Source organism: Panthera onca, chromosome B4 (genome assembly GCF_046562875.1).
Source record: "Panthera onca isolate mPanOnc1 chromosome B4, mPanOnc1 haplotype 2, whole genome shotgun sequence".
NCBI lineage: Eukaryota > Metazoa > Chordata > Mammalia > Carnivora > Felidae > Panthera > Panthera onca.
The window spans coordinates 121,214,405-121,227,827 of record NC_138345.1 but is presented as its reverse complement, the minus strand read 5'-3'; the positions used below and the strand labels follow the sequence as shown (position 1 = coordinate 121,227,827).

Sequence of the window (13,423 nt, the reverse complement as noted above, 5' to 3'; positions counted from 1 at the left end):
CAATAATTTTTTCTGCAAGTTAATTGTCACTGTGTATAAAGGCAACCCATATTGCTGCATTGAAGTGACACCTTTTACATTGATGAGAGATTATTGAAAGTAAAAGATTAGACATTTTCATGATGTTTACTTTGGAGCCTGCCAAGCATTAAATAATAAGAAAAGCATTATTGTGTGTCCTTGTTATTCAGATATGTTTGAGAATATGGTGGGCAAAATATCTGCTCTGGTGGTGATAAGAGAAGGATTCTGTGTTGGTATTTTCTGTATGATCTATAGTTGTCATATATATTGTATATGGCCTAAAACCACTAAATTGGCTGTTCTAAATCTTGTCTTACTTCCCTCAAGTAGCTCGCTGAGTCCTTTTGGCTCTTGATTTCCATTAGCTAATATAGTAGTTGCTTTCTCTGTAGGATAAAGGGTCAACACCCTTGAAACTCTTAAACTTTAATATGAAAGTTAGAGAATGGAATAGAGGCTCTTGTATTTCCATAAGAATGCCAGGATATGTATAAAATTAGAATGCTTTCTTCAACTAATCTTAAATATAAGATTTGAGATGGATTTGCAGAATTTCACAATTTTTAGAAAGTTTCTTTGAAAGCCAATTTTGCAGAAATTTGTCAAGCTCATATTGTATATCATAGATGAATAGAATTATTCCTTCTAAGATAACACATTAAGAAAAGTTAAAAGACATATCAAATGTGGAAGTTGAGCTTTCTTTGTGACAATATTTTGGGCTTAAGTATATGTCATAAAGTGACTTTTCACTATTAGCATTTAGCTTGTGCACACAGCATTTTAAGAAAGGATGATTACACTGACATGGTAATTTTAGAATGCAAAAGCCTTTAAACTGCATTATCTAACTGAGTTCTTGATCTTGAATATAAATTAGAAGTCTGACTGTACATGTGCTAAGAGAAGAATTACGTATGTATTGTATAACAAAAAATTTTGTTAATTTTGTGTTCATTTCAGTACCACATCTATTGCTAGGGTGCACTTAGGAAATTCCCTCTCTTTATTGCTTTCTCTTTTTAGTTTCATATTTTTCTCTAATTACAGCATGGCAGACTTGTCTAAATAACAATTTACTAAAGCTACAGGAGAAAATTTTTATAAAATCTCAGAATAATTAGAACATTCATTTTTCCTCAGTCCCACCCAGAGTTTCCAATTCTCTGAAATTATCCACTTTTATTTCGTGGAACTTAAGCTAGAAATATTTCTACCTTTTTTTATTACTTAATAAATTTGTACATATTTATGTATGTATCCATATTTACATAGATATACATTGCTTGCTTCCAAAAACTATTCTAGGATAATTTTCTATAGTTTTTTTGCTGATAGCTCAGATTTGTTTTCTGTTTCTTTTCATTTAGTTTTAATCCTAACCCTTTGCAAAGACATACATTCTGGACAATTGTTATAGGAGGGACCTTCACATGGACCAGCATCTATGGTGTCAACCAATCCCAAGTGCAGAGATATATTTCCTGTAAAAGCAGATTCCAGGCAAAAATGTAAGTCAAACTATGGTATAGAAATCATTAATAACCATCAGTTGTCTTTATTGAAATTCTTTCATTAGTTACACTTTGCTCAGGTTTAAGTCTTATGTATCATGAAATTCCAAGAGATAAATGATACTTAGTTATAAAAGGATCAAGTAAAACAAAGTGGCACTGTATATTTTAAACCAGATAATTTGAAATATTTATATGAATTATTTACTAAAACAAATACTATCAAATAATGCATTTATTGTGTATCTATTTGTATAAGGAATTATGGAGGATAAAAAATTATAAATATATGGCTCTTATCATGAAGGAGCTTAATATCTAGTTAGGAAGATATATGCAAATATGCAAAAAAGTGAAATAACACTAGAAAAGTATAACAGTTCCATGGAAGGATAAAATGCTAGAAGAAATGGTCAAGGACATTATATTGCCGGATGTGTTGGTGTGTTTTATTTTCAGACATAGTCATGGATTTATACCTCTGCTCTAACAGAGTGATCTGTTATTTGCTATTTGAGTGATCATGGGAAAGTTACTTAGTCTCCCTGAATCTCAGTTTCTGAACTTACAAAATGAGCATAAGAAATATTATATATTTCATGAGAGGTATTGTAAAATGCTGTGTTCAGCACACACATGGTAGGGGGCCAGTAAATGTGAATTCCATTTTCTATCTCAGATCATAGGATGTGAAAGCAGAGGATGGGTGAGAGATTCCTCTCAAGCAGGCAGATCCTGAGTAATGACCATATGTGGGCAGGTAGAGAATAGTGGGAGAGCATTCCAGATAGACATTGATTTGAACATAGCCCAGAAGTCAGAAGGATAACATGATCAGGGAACTCTCAAGCCCATCATGGCTTGAAAAAAGAGTACAAATGGTGGCTGGTTCTTTCTCAGGAAGCCTCAGATCAGTGTAGTGACCACCATTCCCCATGCTGATAAATAAGGCTAACTGGACCCACATGCATTTAGGAACTTAAAAATTCCAAATAGCTTAAGAGTAGCAGCATGATTAAAGTAGGATGAGGAATGCCAATTCTATTTCTATTCAAAGGAAAACATGAAAATATTGTGATGTCACATGTCAGAACTCAATATATTGAGGGTAAATTGGTTTAAACATGATCTGTCTTTGGAACATTCTGTAATAAAAGATTTACAAGAAAATCAGCACAGTAACTGGATATAGAATACCCCAAAAGTGAGCTTAGGGGTTCTGGTATTTTTAGGAACTTTGAAGGAATGTAATTTATACTTCCAGTAATCCACTGGACTTTAAATCTATGCTAGAGCTGATGCCTCTCCCAAATTAATTGTGCACATACTCTTTTGTTTCTTTGGGAACATGAAACTCAAAAAGCCCAATTTTATAACTAAAAGACCAGAATTGGAGCTTTAGAGCTTTCTTAATAAAAAACAATTTCCTTTGGAACGGCCCAGTGGGTCTCCTTAACAAGGCAGAATCCCTGAGCTCAGAGGAATCATTTTCTCCTACTTCTTTTCTTTTTTTATTAATTTGTTTTATTTTTTATTTTTTAAATGTACATCCAAATTAGTTAGCATATAGTGCAACAATGATTTCAGGAGTAGATTCCTTAGTGCCCCTTACCCATTTAGCCCATTCCCCCCTCTCAGAACCCCTCCTGTAACCCTCAGTTTGTTCTCCGTATTTATGAGTCTCTTCTGTTTTGTCCCCCTCCGTTTTTATTTTTTATTTTTTATTTATTTTTTATTTATTTATTTTTTTAATTTAATGTTTTATTTATTTTTGAGACAGAGAGAGACAGAGCATGAACGGGGGAGAGTCAGAGAGAGAGGGAGACACAGAATCTGAAGCAGGCTCCAGGCTCTGAGCTGTCAGCACAGAGCCCGATGCGGGGCTCGAACCCATGGACCATGAGATCATGACCTGAGCCGAAGTCGGATGCTTAACCAACTGAGCCACCCAGGCGCCCCTCCCCCTCCGTTTTTATATTATTTTTGTTTCCCCTCCCTTATGTTCATCTGTTTTGTCTCTTAAAGTCCTCATATGAATGAAGTCATATGATTTTTGTCTTTCTCTGACTGACTAATTTCACTTAGCATAATACCCTCCAGTTCCATCCATGTAGTTGCAAATGCATTTTCTCTTACTGTTTAACACTGGCTCCTTGGTGAGAATGAATCCTAGCCAGAAAGTTAAGACCTACTGACATTGATTGACCAGGGGCAGTATTAGATGTTGTTGATAAGAAATCTATTTGAATGGTACTAAAGTCAAATAAGACTATATAGTAAAGTATTAAACCCATGTATGAGCAAGGGTGTTAGAGCAGGAAAGCGTCTGTGTAGATTTTCTGATGATTTGGAGATGAGATACACTTATTACACTATTTTTAGACAATAACAAAACATAGAATAAATTTAGTCAATCAAGGGGAAAGGTTAGCAATCTGTTGCTTGGCATCTGTTGAAGGTGGGTTCTCCTGAAACAGACTCTGAGATGGAGGCTGGCATGCTACAGTCTGTTAGGAAATCACTACCTGTAGAAGAAAATGGAAAGGAAGCAGGGTTGACTGGAGGGAGAATTTGGATTGTTATGCATTCTCAGCCAAGGCCTTAGGGGAAGCTCTAAATTTGGGCTGACTCATCAGATTTGTCCCAAATTAGGATGAGGGGACTTGTCCTTTAAATCTCTGAATCCACTAGTCATTGGACACAGGTGCCCCAGGGAAAGAGGCATGATATTGGGTGTTGTACTTTTCTTCAGCCTAGGGCAGCTTGTATCAGTATCCAGTACAGCACCCCTGGGAGAACAATATAGTCACCTTCTGAGAGAGAGAAATGTTAACTATTCAACTGATTATTAAGACATAGAACTCAATGACATTAATATTAATAATATCAATAATTACCATTTAAAAAATGTTATTACATGCCAAGCTATATGATACGTACTATTTCATTTAGTCTTATAACTCTGTGAGGTAGGCGTTGTTATCTGTAGGTATAAATGAAGAAACTGAAGTTCACAGAGGCTAAATTACTTGCCTAGGGTCACATATGATAGATCGAACTAGCGTTTATGTTCAGGTCTGACTCCAGTGATGTTATATAAGCCTTTATACTCTCCCAGAGCACACATCATGTATTATAATGGTGAACATTGTTTGGGAAGGTACCTGTTCAAGGAATGCAGATTTGCTTTTCACATTTATTAGATGATATTACAAACCACATTTAAACAAGTTTGATGAGTTGCTATGTAGATGCTAACAATGTTTAGCAGTTTAGAATTGCATTACTTTTATTTTTTTTAATTTTTTAATTTTTTATTTTTTATTTTTAGAATTGCATTACTTTTAAAAGGAAAGTGAGTAATGGTTACTGGTCTGTTGACTATTAAAAATCTTTATTTCATGATAAGAAGTTCTGAAGTAATATAATTACATATGATTATAAAGCTGATAACGCCCATGGAACTCTGACCAGGAGAATATAGTTATTTAATAGAGAAACCCCCATCTATTCCATGTATTTCCAAATATATTGTTGATTGAGAGCTTAAAGAGAAGGTTAGGCTAGAATAAAATAGATAGCAGTTTTGATAACCAAAAGATAATGTACATTTATTGAGTAATCATGAAGGTCTTTTCTGTTTATGTTACAAGTTTCCTAATCTTTAGGATGGAAATTACAATTGTCATTTGCTGACTTCTTTAGGTCTCTCTACATCAATCTTCTGGGACTGTGGGCAATCCTCACCTGCTCAGTGCTTTGTGGGCTCGCCCTATATTCCAGGTACCATGACTGTGATCCTTGGACAGCCAAGAAAGTGTCTGCACCAGACCAGGTTCAGTACCATGTCTTTCTTACATGTGCATTAAGGATACCCAGAAAACTTATTATCTGGGAGGAAAGAGTGTTCCTGTTTTTGTAGAGAAATAGCAAATGAATACAACGTAATTGTCTTTAATTTCTATAAAGCATTTGACAAAAATTTATTTTAGCAAATATAGTAAGAATGAAGAATGCTGTATCCAAGATTAAAATAGTGAAATACCTGGAAAAATTTCAAGCCAAGGGATCAGTAGAAATAGCTCAAGGCTGGGAGTAGAAATGTAAACACAGTTCCAGAAAAAAAAAATCCATGCACAAACCATGGTAGTGTAGAATATTTTACGGTTATTCTCATATCACTTATTTATCAATAGCTTACCTTCCAGTTTTTAAACGATAGATAAACAGATCTAATGAGTGAACATTTACTAAGTACCAACTATGCGATGAGATTCTATGCTCAGAGCTTTGCATGCTTTATCTCTTTTAATTCTCACAACCCTATAATTCTAATTTTAGAGATGAGGAAATGAGTGGCTCTCAGAGAGGTTATATAACTTGCTCAAGGTTACATAGCTAATAAATAAGAATAGCTGCAAGCACTTATCATACTGTTATAAGTGCTTTATATAGACTTCAACTCTGAATCCTTACAGCCACACTCTGAGGTAGGTGCTATGATTATCTCTCTTTCAAAGATGAGGAAACTGAGAAACAGACAAATCATGTAACCAGCTAGTAAACCTGGAACCAAAATTCAAACTCAGGCAGGCTGCGACCAGAGTCCTAACTTTGAACTTCTGTGCCATATACAACCTTTCAGAAAGGGTAGCTAGAATTCAAATCCAGGGCTGTTAGACTCTAAAGCTTGAGTTCTTGTTCTCAGAGTTCTTGCCAAAATTCCTTTTTCCTTTAAATGTTTGTTTTTGAGAGACAGAGTGTGCATGAGCAGGAGAAGGGCAGAGAGAGAGGGGGACAGAAGATCCAGATCAGGCTTTGCACTGACAGCAGAGAGCCTGATGTGGGGCTCGAACTCACGAACCATGAGATCATGACCTGAGCCAAAGTTGTCAGGAGCTTAACCAACTGAGCCACCTAGACACCCCCACCCCCGCAAATTATTTTCTAAGACTAGTTTGTAAATCAAGTGCCCAGGGGACTCATGAGAAAGAAGATAGACCTGCATTCTATGTTGGTGTAAATGCATCACATACTCCTAGAAAAATGCAACTTTGTGAGATTAGAAAATGAGAGCCTCAATGAGCTGTGCATCTCAACCCTATCTTCACATGTGTCCTCCTGTTAATAAATAGATCTTTCCTATTTGCTCAGAGAATCTAAGAAACATGTTTCCTCTGAAGATGGAGGCACTCTTCCCTTATGTTCTCTCTAGTGAAGAATATTTTGTTCTTTTTGTCAGTGTTTATTGTTTGAAGTTTATATAATGAGGACAGTAGGGATGTTAAAAATGTTTCTCATTTATCTTATCCTACCCCTGGACAATCACAACAGAAAATGTCTACAATCTCCTAACCTTGAGATTCGTCATAGAATGACAATGGGGGTGGAATGGGGTCTTGCATGCATGCACCTGTCATTTTGAGAGCCTGTGCTGATTTTTTTTTTTTTTTTAAGAAAGGTTTCCTCCGAATTGGATGATTCCAGTGCTGTGTTGATTGTTAAGAAGTTAATCCAGTTAACAGTTCCCTGGGGATACAATGCACATAGGCACAGTCAGTAGAAAGTCAGGTCAAAATCTTAACCTGAGGAGAGCAAAGATATATTTCTGTGACACAATGCTGGACTTCACCGTGAGGAAGCAAGATTAGTGTTTAGATATAGTTTTACTACTTTTCTATCTGTCGGTCTTGCTAGTTCTACCTATACCTGAGGGGGTCATTCAGAATATGAAATATCACCCCAAAAACTTTTGAGAAAGTTGATGATAGGGTAGAGGATTTTAGATCTTGTTATAGCAGTAACAGTGGAAACTTGACTTTTGTTTTATATGGAATACTGCTTAAAGTGACACTTTTAAGATATCTTGGGAAAATTTGGTCTTGATTTCATAGAGAGATAACTGCTATTCTCTCTTTCTGAGAATAAAAATTTAGTAAGCTTTGGATAAAGTGGAGAAATTCTTTTAAAATTTTTTTTTTTTTTCAACGTTTTGTATTTATTTTTGGGACAGAGAGAGACAGAGCATGAACGGGGGAGGGGCAGAGAGAGAGGGAGACACAGAATCGGAAACAGGCTCCAGGCTCCGAGCCATCAGCCCAGAGCCTGACGCGGGGCTCGAACTCACGGACCGCGAGATCGTGACCTGGCTGAAGTCGGACGCTTAACCGACTGCGCCACCCAGGCGCCCCTAAAGTGGAGAAATTCTTAAAACAACTCAACACAGACCCTTGTAACAGTGGGTTAATAGTAACAAACTATTGTTAAATGAAATCAAAGAGGCTGATAAGATAGGACATGCCATCCACTCTATACTGTCAGAGAAGGAATCAAGAATGTTTCAATGCAAATGAAGGGAATTTTTCCTAGAAAATTATCCTCTTAGTACCCTTTTGATTTAAAAATTAGTGTTGCCAAAAGACTGGCATGTAACATAGTACTGAAGTAATACACTTTCCCATCCTTATTTAATATTTATTTTTCTTAAGTAACTTATCAAAAAGTAAGTTGATATCAGGAACTTTTCAAAAAGAAGCAAGTTTCAGAAACTTCCTGAGGGTACTCTCCACTTGTCACTATTTCTCATACTATATGCAGCTGTAATTACACTTTCAGTTCTGGGTAGTGATTGAAGTTCACAAAGATATCTTTGAGTCATCAAGTCAAGTTAAATTAATTTAACTATGCTGTTTGCTTAAGCATAGAGGTATGTAAAATATTTCCTTTAAATTGTTTTATTATTCTAAAGAATGAGAACAGCTACTTTTTAAAAAAATTTTTTAAATGTTTTTATTTATTTTTGAGACAGAAAGAGAACATGAGCAGGGGAGGAGCAAAGAGAGAGGGAGACATAGAATCCAAAGCAGGCTCCAGGCTCTGAGCTGTCAGCACAGAGCCTGACACAGGGCTCAAACTCACGGACTGAGATCATGACCTGAGCTGAAGTTGGACACTTAGCCAACTGAGCCACCCAGGTGCCCTGAGAACAGCTGCTTTTTAATCAAGCATTTACCATATTCCATGTACTATACTAAGAACTCTACATTTAACTTTTATAGCAAGTATATGGGATTCGTATTATTACCCCTCATTTACAGGTGAGGATACTGAGTCTTAGAGAAATTAAGTAACAAAAATTACTTCTGTCTGAATCTAGAATCTGTATCCTTAACTACTGTGCTATTCTTTTAAGTGTTAGCAGTTAAATAATATAATTTTTCATATTTAGAAATTTCAATTATGTGGAATAAGTTCCATTAGTTCTTGAAGAACACAAGATAAATGATACATTAATAATTTTATTTGGTAGCAAATAGCACTCAGGAGTAAATTTTGGAATTTTTCAGCTCATGCCTTATTTGGTACTGGACATTCTACAAGATTATCCGGGTCTTCCTGGACTTTTTGTGGCCTGTGCTTACAGTGGAACATTAAGGTATGAACTATGACCCTAACAGTACATGGTTTCCCTATTGGGATCTTTCTTTTGTTATTGGATATTTTGGGGGATAAAGCTGAATTCTGAAAATGAGCACAAATAGGGCCCAGTGAGTAATCTACTCTGTGTATCCTGTTGTTCTCAGTTTCAGTCTTACCTCTGTGGACTAGCAGTCTATTATCCTCAGTCTCCACTTTTAACTTGGTCCCTGCTGTCTAATACATCATCACCTACCCTGGAGGGTCACTATAATAATGATCAGTTGGTGGTAGTTTTCACTGATTATCAAAAATGGGTACCTATGGTCTCAGTTTAAAATATATGGATAGATAAAGCATGGTCAAATGGAAAATTAGAATTAAAATCTCCTGTTACATGCTGAATAATATGCACTGTCCAAAGACTCTTGTTCTGTGTTTGAACTTACTTATTGCACTTTCTTCTAGTGTTTGTGCCAGGGATTTTTTTTTTTTTTTTTTTTTTTTTTTTGACAGAGAGAGTGAGAGAGCATGAGCAGAGGAGAGGAACAGAGGGAGAGAGAGAGAATCCTAAGTAGGCTCCACGCACAGAGCCCAGCACACAGGCCTTAATCCCATGACCCCAGGATCATAACCTGAGCTGAAATCAAGAGTTGGACACTCAACCAATTAAGCTACCCAGGTGCCCCTGTGCCAGGAAATTCTTGATTAACATGTACAGTGTATGTTAGTGAGGATTCAGGAAATTAATATTATTGATATTTATGGCATATATTAGTGAGGATTTATGATAGTCCTTTCTCTGCACAAAGAAAAATAAGTTTTAAAGTCACTATATAATAGTATTGTGTAGTCTGTAGATTGTTTCCATAGACACTGAGAATTTATTGCAAAATGGAAGCAACATAAAATTGTCCTTTCTCACTATTAAGCCTATGGATGTTGACTGAATCATTCTTGGATGATATCAGTTTCCAGAAAGAAGATGTTGTGATCATGAAAAATATAGTAGAAATCTGGTTATATTTCAGCAATGACAGTTTGTTTCCCCCTTTCTTATTCCTAGTTAAAGTATTATTAAAGTTAAAATATTATAAATCAAAAGTTTGATTTTCTCTTACAGCACAGTGTCCTCCAGTATTAATGCCTTAGCAGCAGTAACTGTGGAAGATCTAGTTAAACCTCACTTCAGATCACTCTCAGAAAGGTCTCTCTCTTGGATTTCCCAAGGACTGAGTAAGTTTCCATGTTCACAATTCTATTTTAGCCCTGGGAGATGATTTTTAGAGATACCAGAAATTCATTTTCCTGGAAGACACAGAGTAAGAACCTCTGAGTGTAAGTGTATCTATGCATATGCATGCCTGTCACTAAGCACAGCCATCCCATATTTGCAATCAAGATTTGGGAGACCTTTCAAGTGATTGTCAGGGGGCCACAAAGAGCAATTTCCTTATTTGGCTGTCCTTCTTTTTGAACTTCTTCTTAGCTACAGAAAAAAATCCAACCCTTTTCCTTTCCAAACTTTAGCCCACGGTTTTTCAACGTTTTTTATTTATTTTTGGGACAGAGAAAGACAGAGCATGAACAGGGGAGGGGCAGAGAGAGAGGGAGACACAGAATCGGAAATAGGCTCCAGGCTCCGAGCCATCAGCCCAGAGCCTGACGCGGGGCTCGAACTCACAGACCGCGAGATCGTGACCTGGCTGAAGTCGGACGCTTAACCGACTGCGCCACCCAGGCGCCCCTAGCCCACGGTTTTAAGAAATACCCTTAGTTTGGAGGCAAGAGCCCACATTTTATTACCTAAGAGCTCACTGTCAGTTTAAAGTACATAGTCTGTGTGTATGAATTGAAGATAAACAGAGTGTTATGATTTTTGAACCATCTTGATTGTCTATTCTGTCTGTACATGTAGACTGCTCTAGAGATAGTCAATAAAATTGTACAGGGAAGGCTCATCTTCTATTTATAGATGTAGGACCTTATGAGGGGTTAAGTATCAGTTGAATGGAAAGGTTTAAGGACCCCAGTTCCCAGATGTCCCAAATGTAACAATCTGACTCAAAGAAATCTGGCTAGTGTACTTCATTTTTTGTTTTTGATGTTTTGGTTATATGTGTTCTGGAATGAATGACTAACAAACTTGTTTTTTCAAAAGAATCTTTAACTACAACCCAATAACACTAATAGACTGTCAAAGAAATAGTAAATAATATTCTATTTTGAACCATAATTCTATATGTAATTGTCTTGACTATCATCTGGAATAAGTACTTAGTTTATATTTTTCAGTGTCCCTTACATTTTTTTTAAAAAAAAATTTTTAATGTTTATTTATTTTGAGAGAGACAGAGACAGAATGCAAATGGGTTAGGGGCAGAGACAGAGAGAGACACAGAATCCGAAACAGGCTCTAGGCTCCAAGTTGTTAGCACAGAACCCGATGTGGGTCTCGAACTCACGAGCTGTGAGATCATGACCTGAGCCAAAGTTGGACACTCAACCAACTGAGCCATCCAGGCGCCTGAGTGTGCCTTACATTTAAATAACATTGCATAATTTTATTAGGTGCCCAATTTTAATCCTGCAGCATAATTTCAGAATGATACAATGCTTCCCAAAGAGTATTTAGATTGGTTTGTTATAGGATTATCAAAACTGTGTGGTTTTCAATAGAAGCTTTTGAAGCCAGACAGACCTAATCTTGCTCACCAATTTATTAGCCTTAAGCAAACCCAATAACCTAATACAGCTTGAATTTCTTTATATGGAAAATGAAACAAAATGTGTTCACCTTGCGGGTACAATGAGGTTTAGAGATAATGCATATAAAACAAGAGGCACCAGCTTGTGCTCAAGGAAGGATGTTGATAATGATTAATAACAAATCAACTCTGCTAGTGTAGATGAGGTTTTTGTTTACTTTGAAGGGTTATGTAAAGTCATTATCTTGAGATATGTACAGTAAAGGTATCATAGAGAAGAATACGGCAAATGATTTGAATGTGTTTCCAGTAACTTTGATACCAAAACCCATAATGGTGACCATCCATGAGCAATCAGATAGAGAAGAATCAAGCTAAATATGTTAGAAATACCATTTACATTAGGATTAAGAGGTATAAAAATGATTGTATCTCAAGCTCTTTGCAAAAACTTAATGTAAGGTTTCCATTCAGGTGCAAAAAGGTCATTTACCCAATATAATTAACAAAGGTGTGAATGCTAGTGTAAGTCAGATAGATATAAGGAATGCACTAATTTTATGATGAGCAAAGCTATCATTCATTTTTTTTGTTTTGAATTTTATGCGTGGGAAATTATATTGACTGATTTCAGGTGATTTGTGCTGAATGGAAGTCTTCAAAAATAAAAATCTGGGTGTGTGTGTGTAAATTTTAATTTAATTTCAAAAGTAAAACATGTACTTGGAGAAAATCTGGAAAATATTGAAAGCCAAAAGAGAAAAAAAAATCCCATAATCTATAATCTGGCCAGCAGTGGTGGCTTGAGAATTTCTATAAAGTTGTGGGGAAACAATTTGGTAGAAGGGGTAATATCATACTTGTCTTTGATGCTATCTTTCTTGGCTAGTTTAACAAGAAAGGGTTGGGTATGTTGATTGAGATAAGAAGAGGGCTAAAGGTCCTAAACCACCCCTTGGTGTGGATGAACACTTCCTGGGAGAAATGGACACTTCAAATCAGAACACTCTAATTTCTGATGTTTATTAATCCTCTCCCCCATCATGCTGTACACAGCAGAGCTGGATTGTGTCCTGTTTCTGGCAAACTGAAAACAGAGACCTAAGCCTTCCTTTATAAACAAATGTTTATAGAGGATTAGATTAATAACACAATAGTTCTTAGCTTTAAAGTTCCCATAGTTAATGCTAGGGATTTTTCACTTATATAATCTAATGTAATTAATCCTGAGACACAATATCAGAGTTTTCTTTCCTCTTTGCACTCTGCTGATCTTGTAAGAAAACACCCCTTCCTTTTTTTTTTTTTTTGTCTGGCTTTGATGTATGTGGCCATTTTTCACCACAATCATCACAATCATATTAATTACTTTGAATCAAAGGTGTGGTAGCTTATTCTATTGAGAATTCGAATCCTCTGGGTCTGAATTTTATACTGGCTTTTATATCATCCATCTAGGTGTGATGTTTGGAGCTCTGTGTATTGGAATGGCTGCACTGGCATCACTAATGGGAGCTTTGCTGCAGGTAAGAGCTGATTCTGGAAGCTTTGAATCCTAATCACTGAATTCTTGTTTTTTAAATGTTGATGTGACCATCCTTCCAGACTTCTCTATTCATCTATATGTACACATATCAAGGAACAGAGATGACTAAATTCTTTAAATTTTTTAAAATTAAACTTTCTATTTTCATATAATTTTAGATTTACATGCAATTTTAAGAAATAATACAGAAATATCTCATATACCCTTTACCTAGT

General features: G+C 36.0%; 1 protein-coding gene across 2 annotated transcripts in view; it reads left to right on the top strand.

Annotated features, from left to right (window-relative positions):
- SLC5A8 (solute carrier family 5 member 8) overlaps positions 1-13,423 on the top strand; it is a 61,223-nt gene that overhangs the window by 14,412 nt on the left and 33,388 nt on the right. For both annotated transcript variants that reach the window (XM_078449553.2, XM_081796224.1), the window contains exons 6-10: positions 1,395-1,535; positions 5,244-5,373; positions 8,885-8,973; positions 10,078-10,190; positions 13,121-13,188. In XM_078449553.2, the coding sequence (XP_078305679.1) occupies positions 1,395-1,535; positions 5,244-5,373; positions 8,885-8,973; positions 10,078-10,190; positions 13,121-13,188 (541 nt within the window). The remainder of the gene's footprint in view (positions 1-1,394; positions 1,536-5,243; positions 5,374-8,884; positions 8,974-10,077; positions 10,191-13,120; positions 13,189-13,423) is intronic.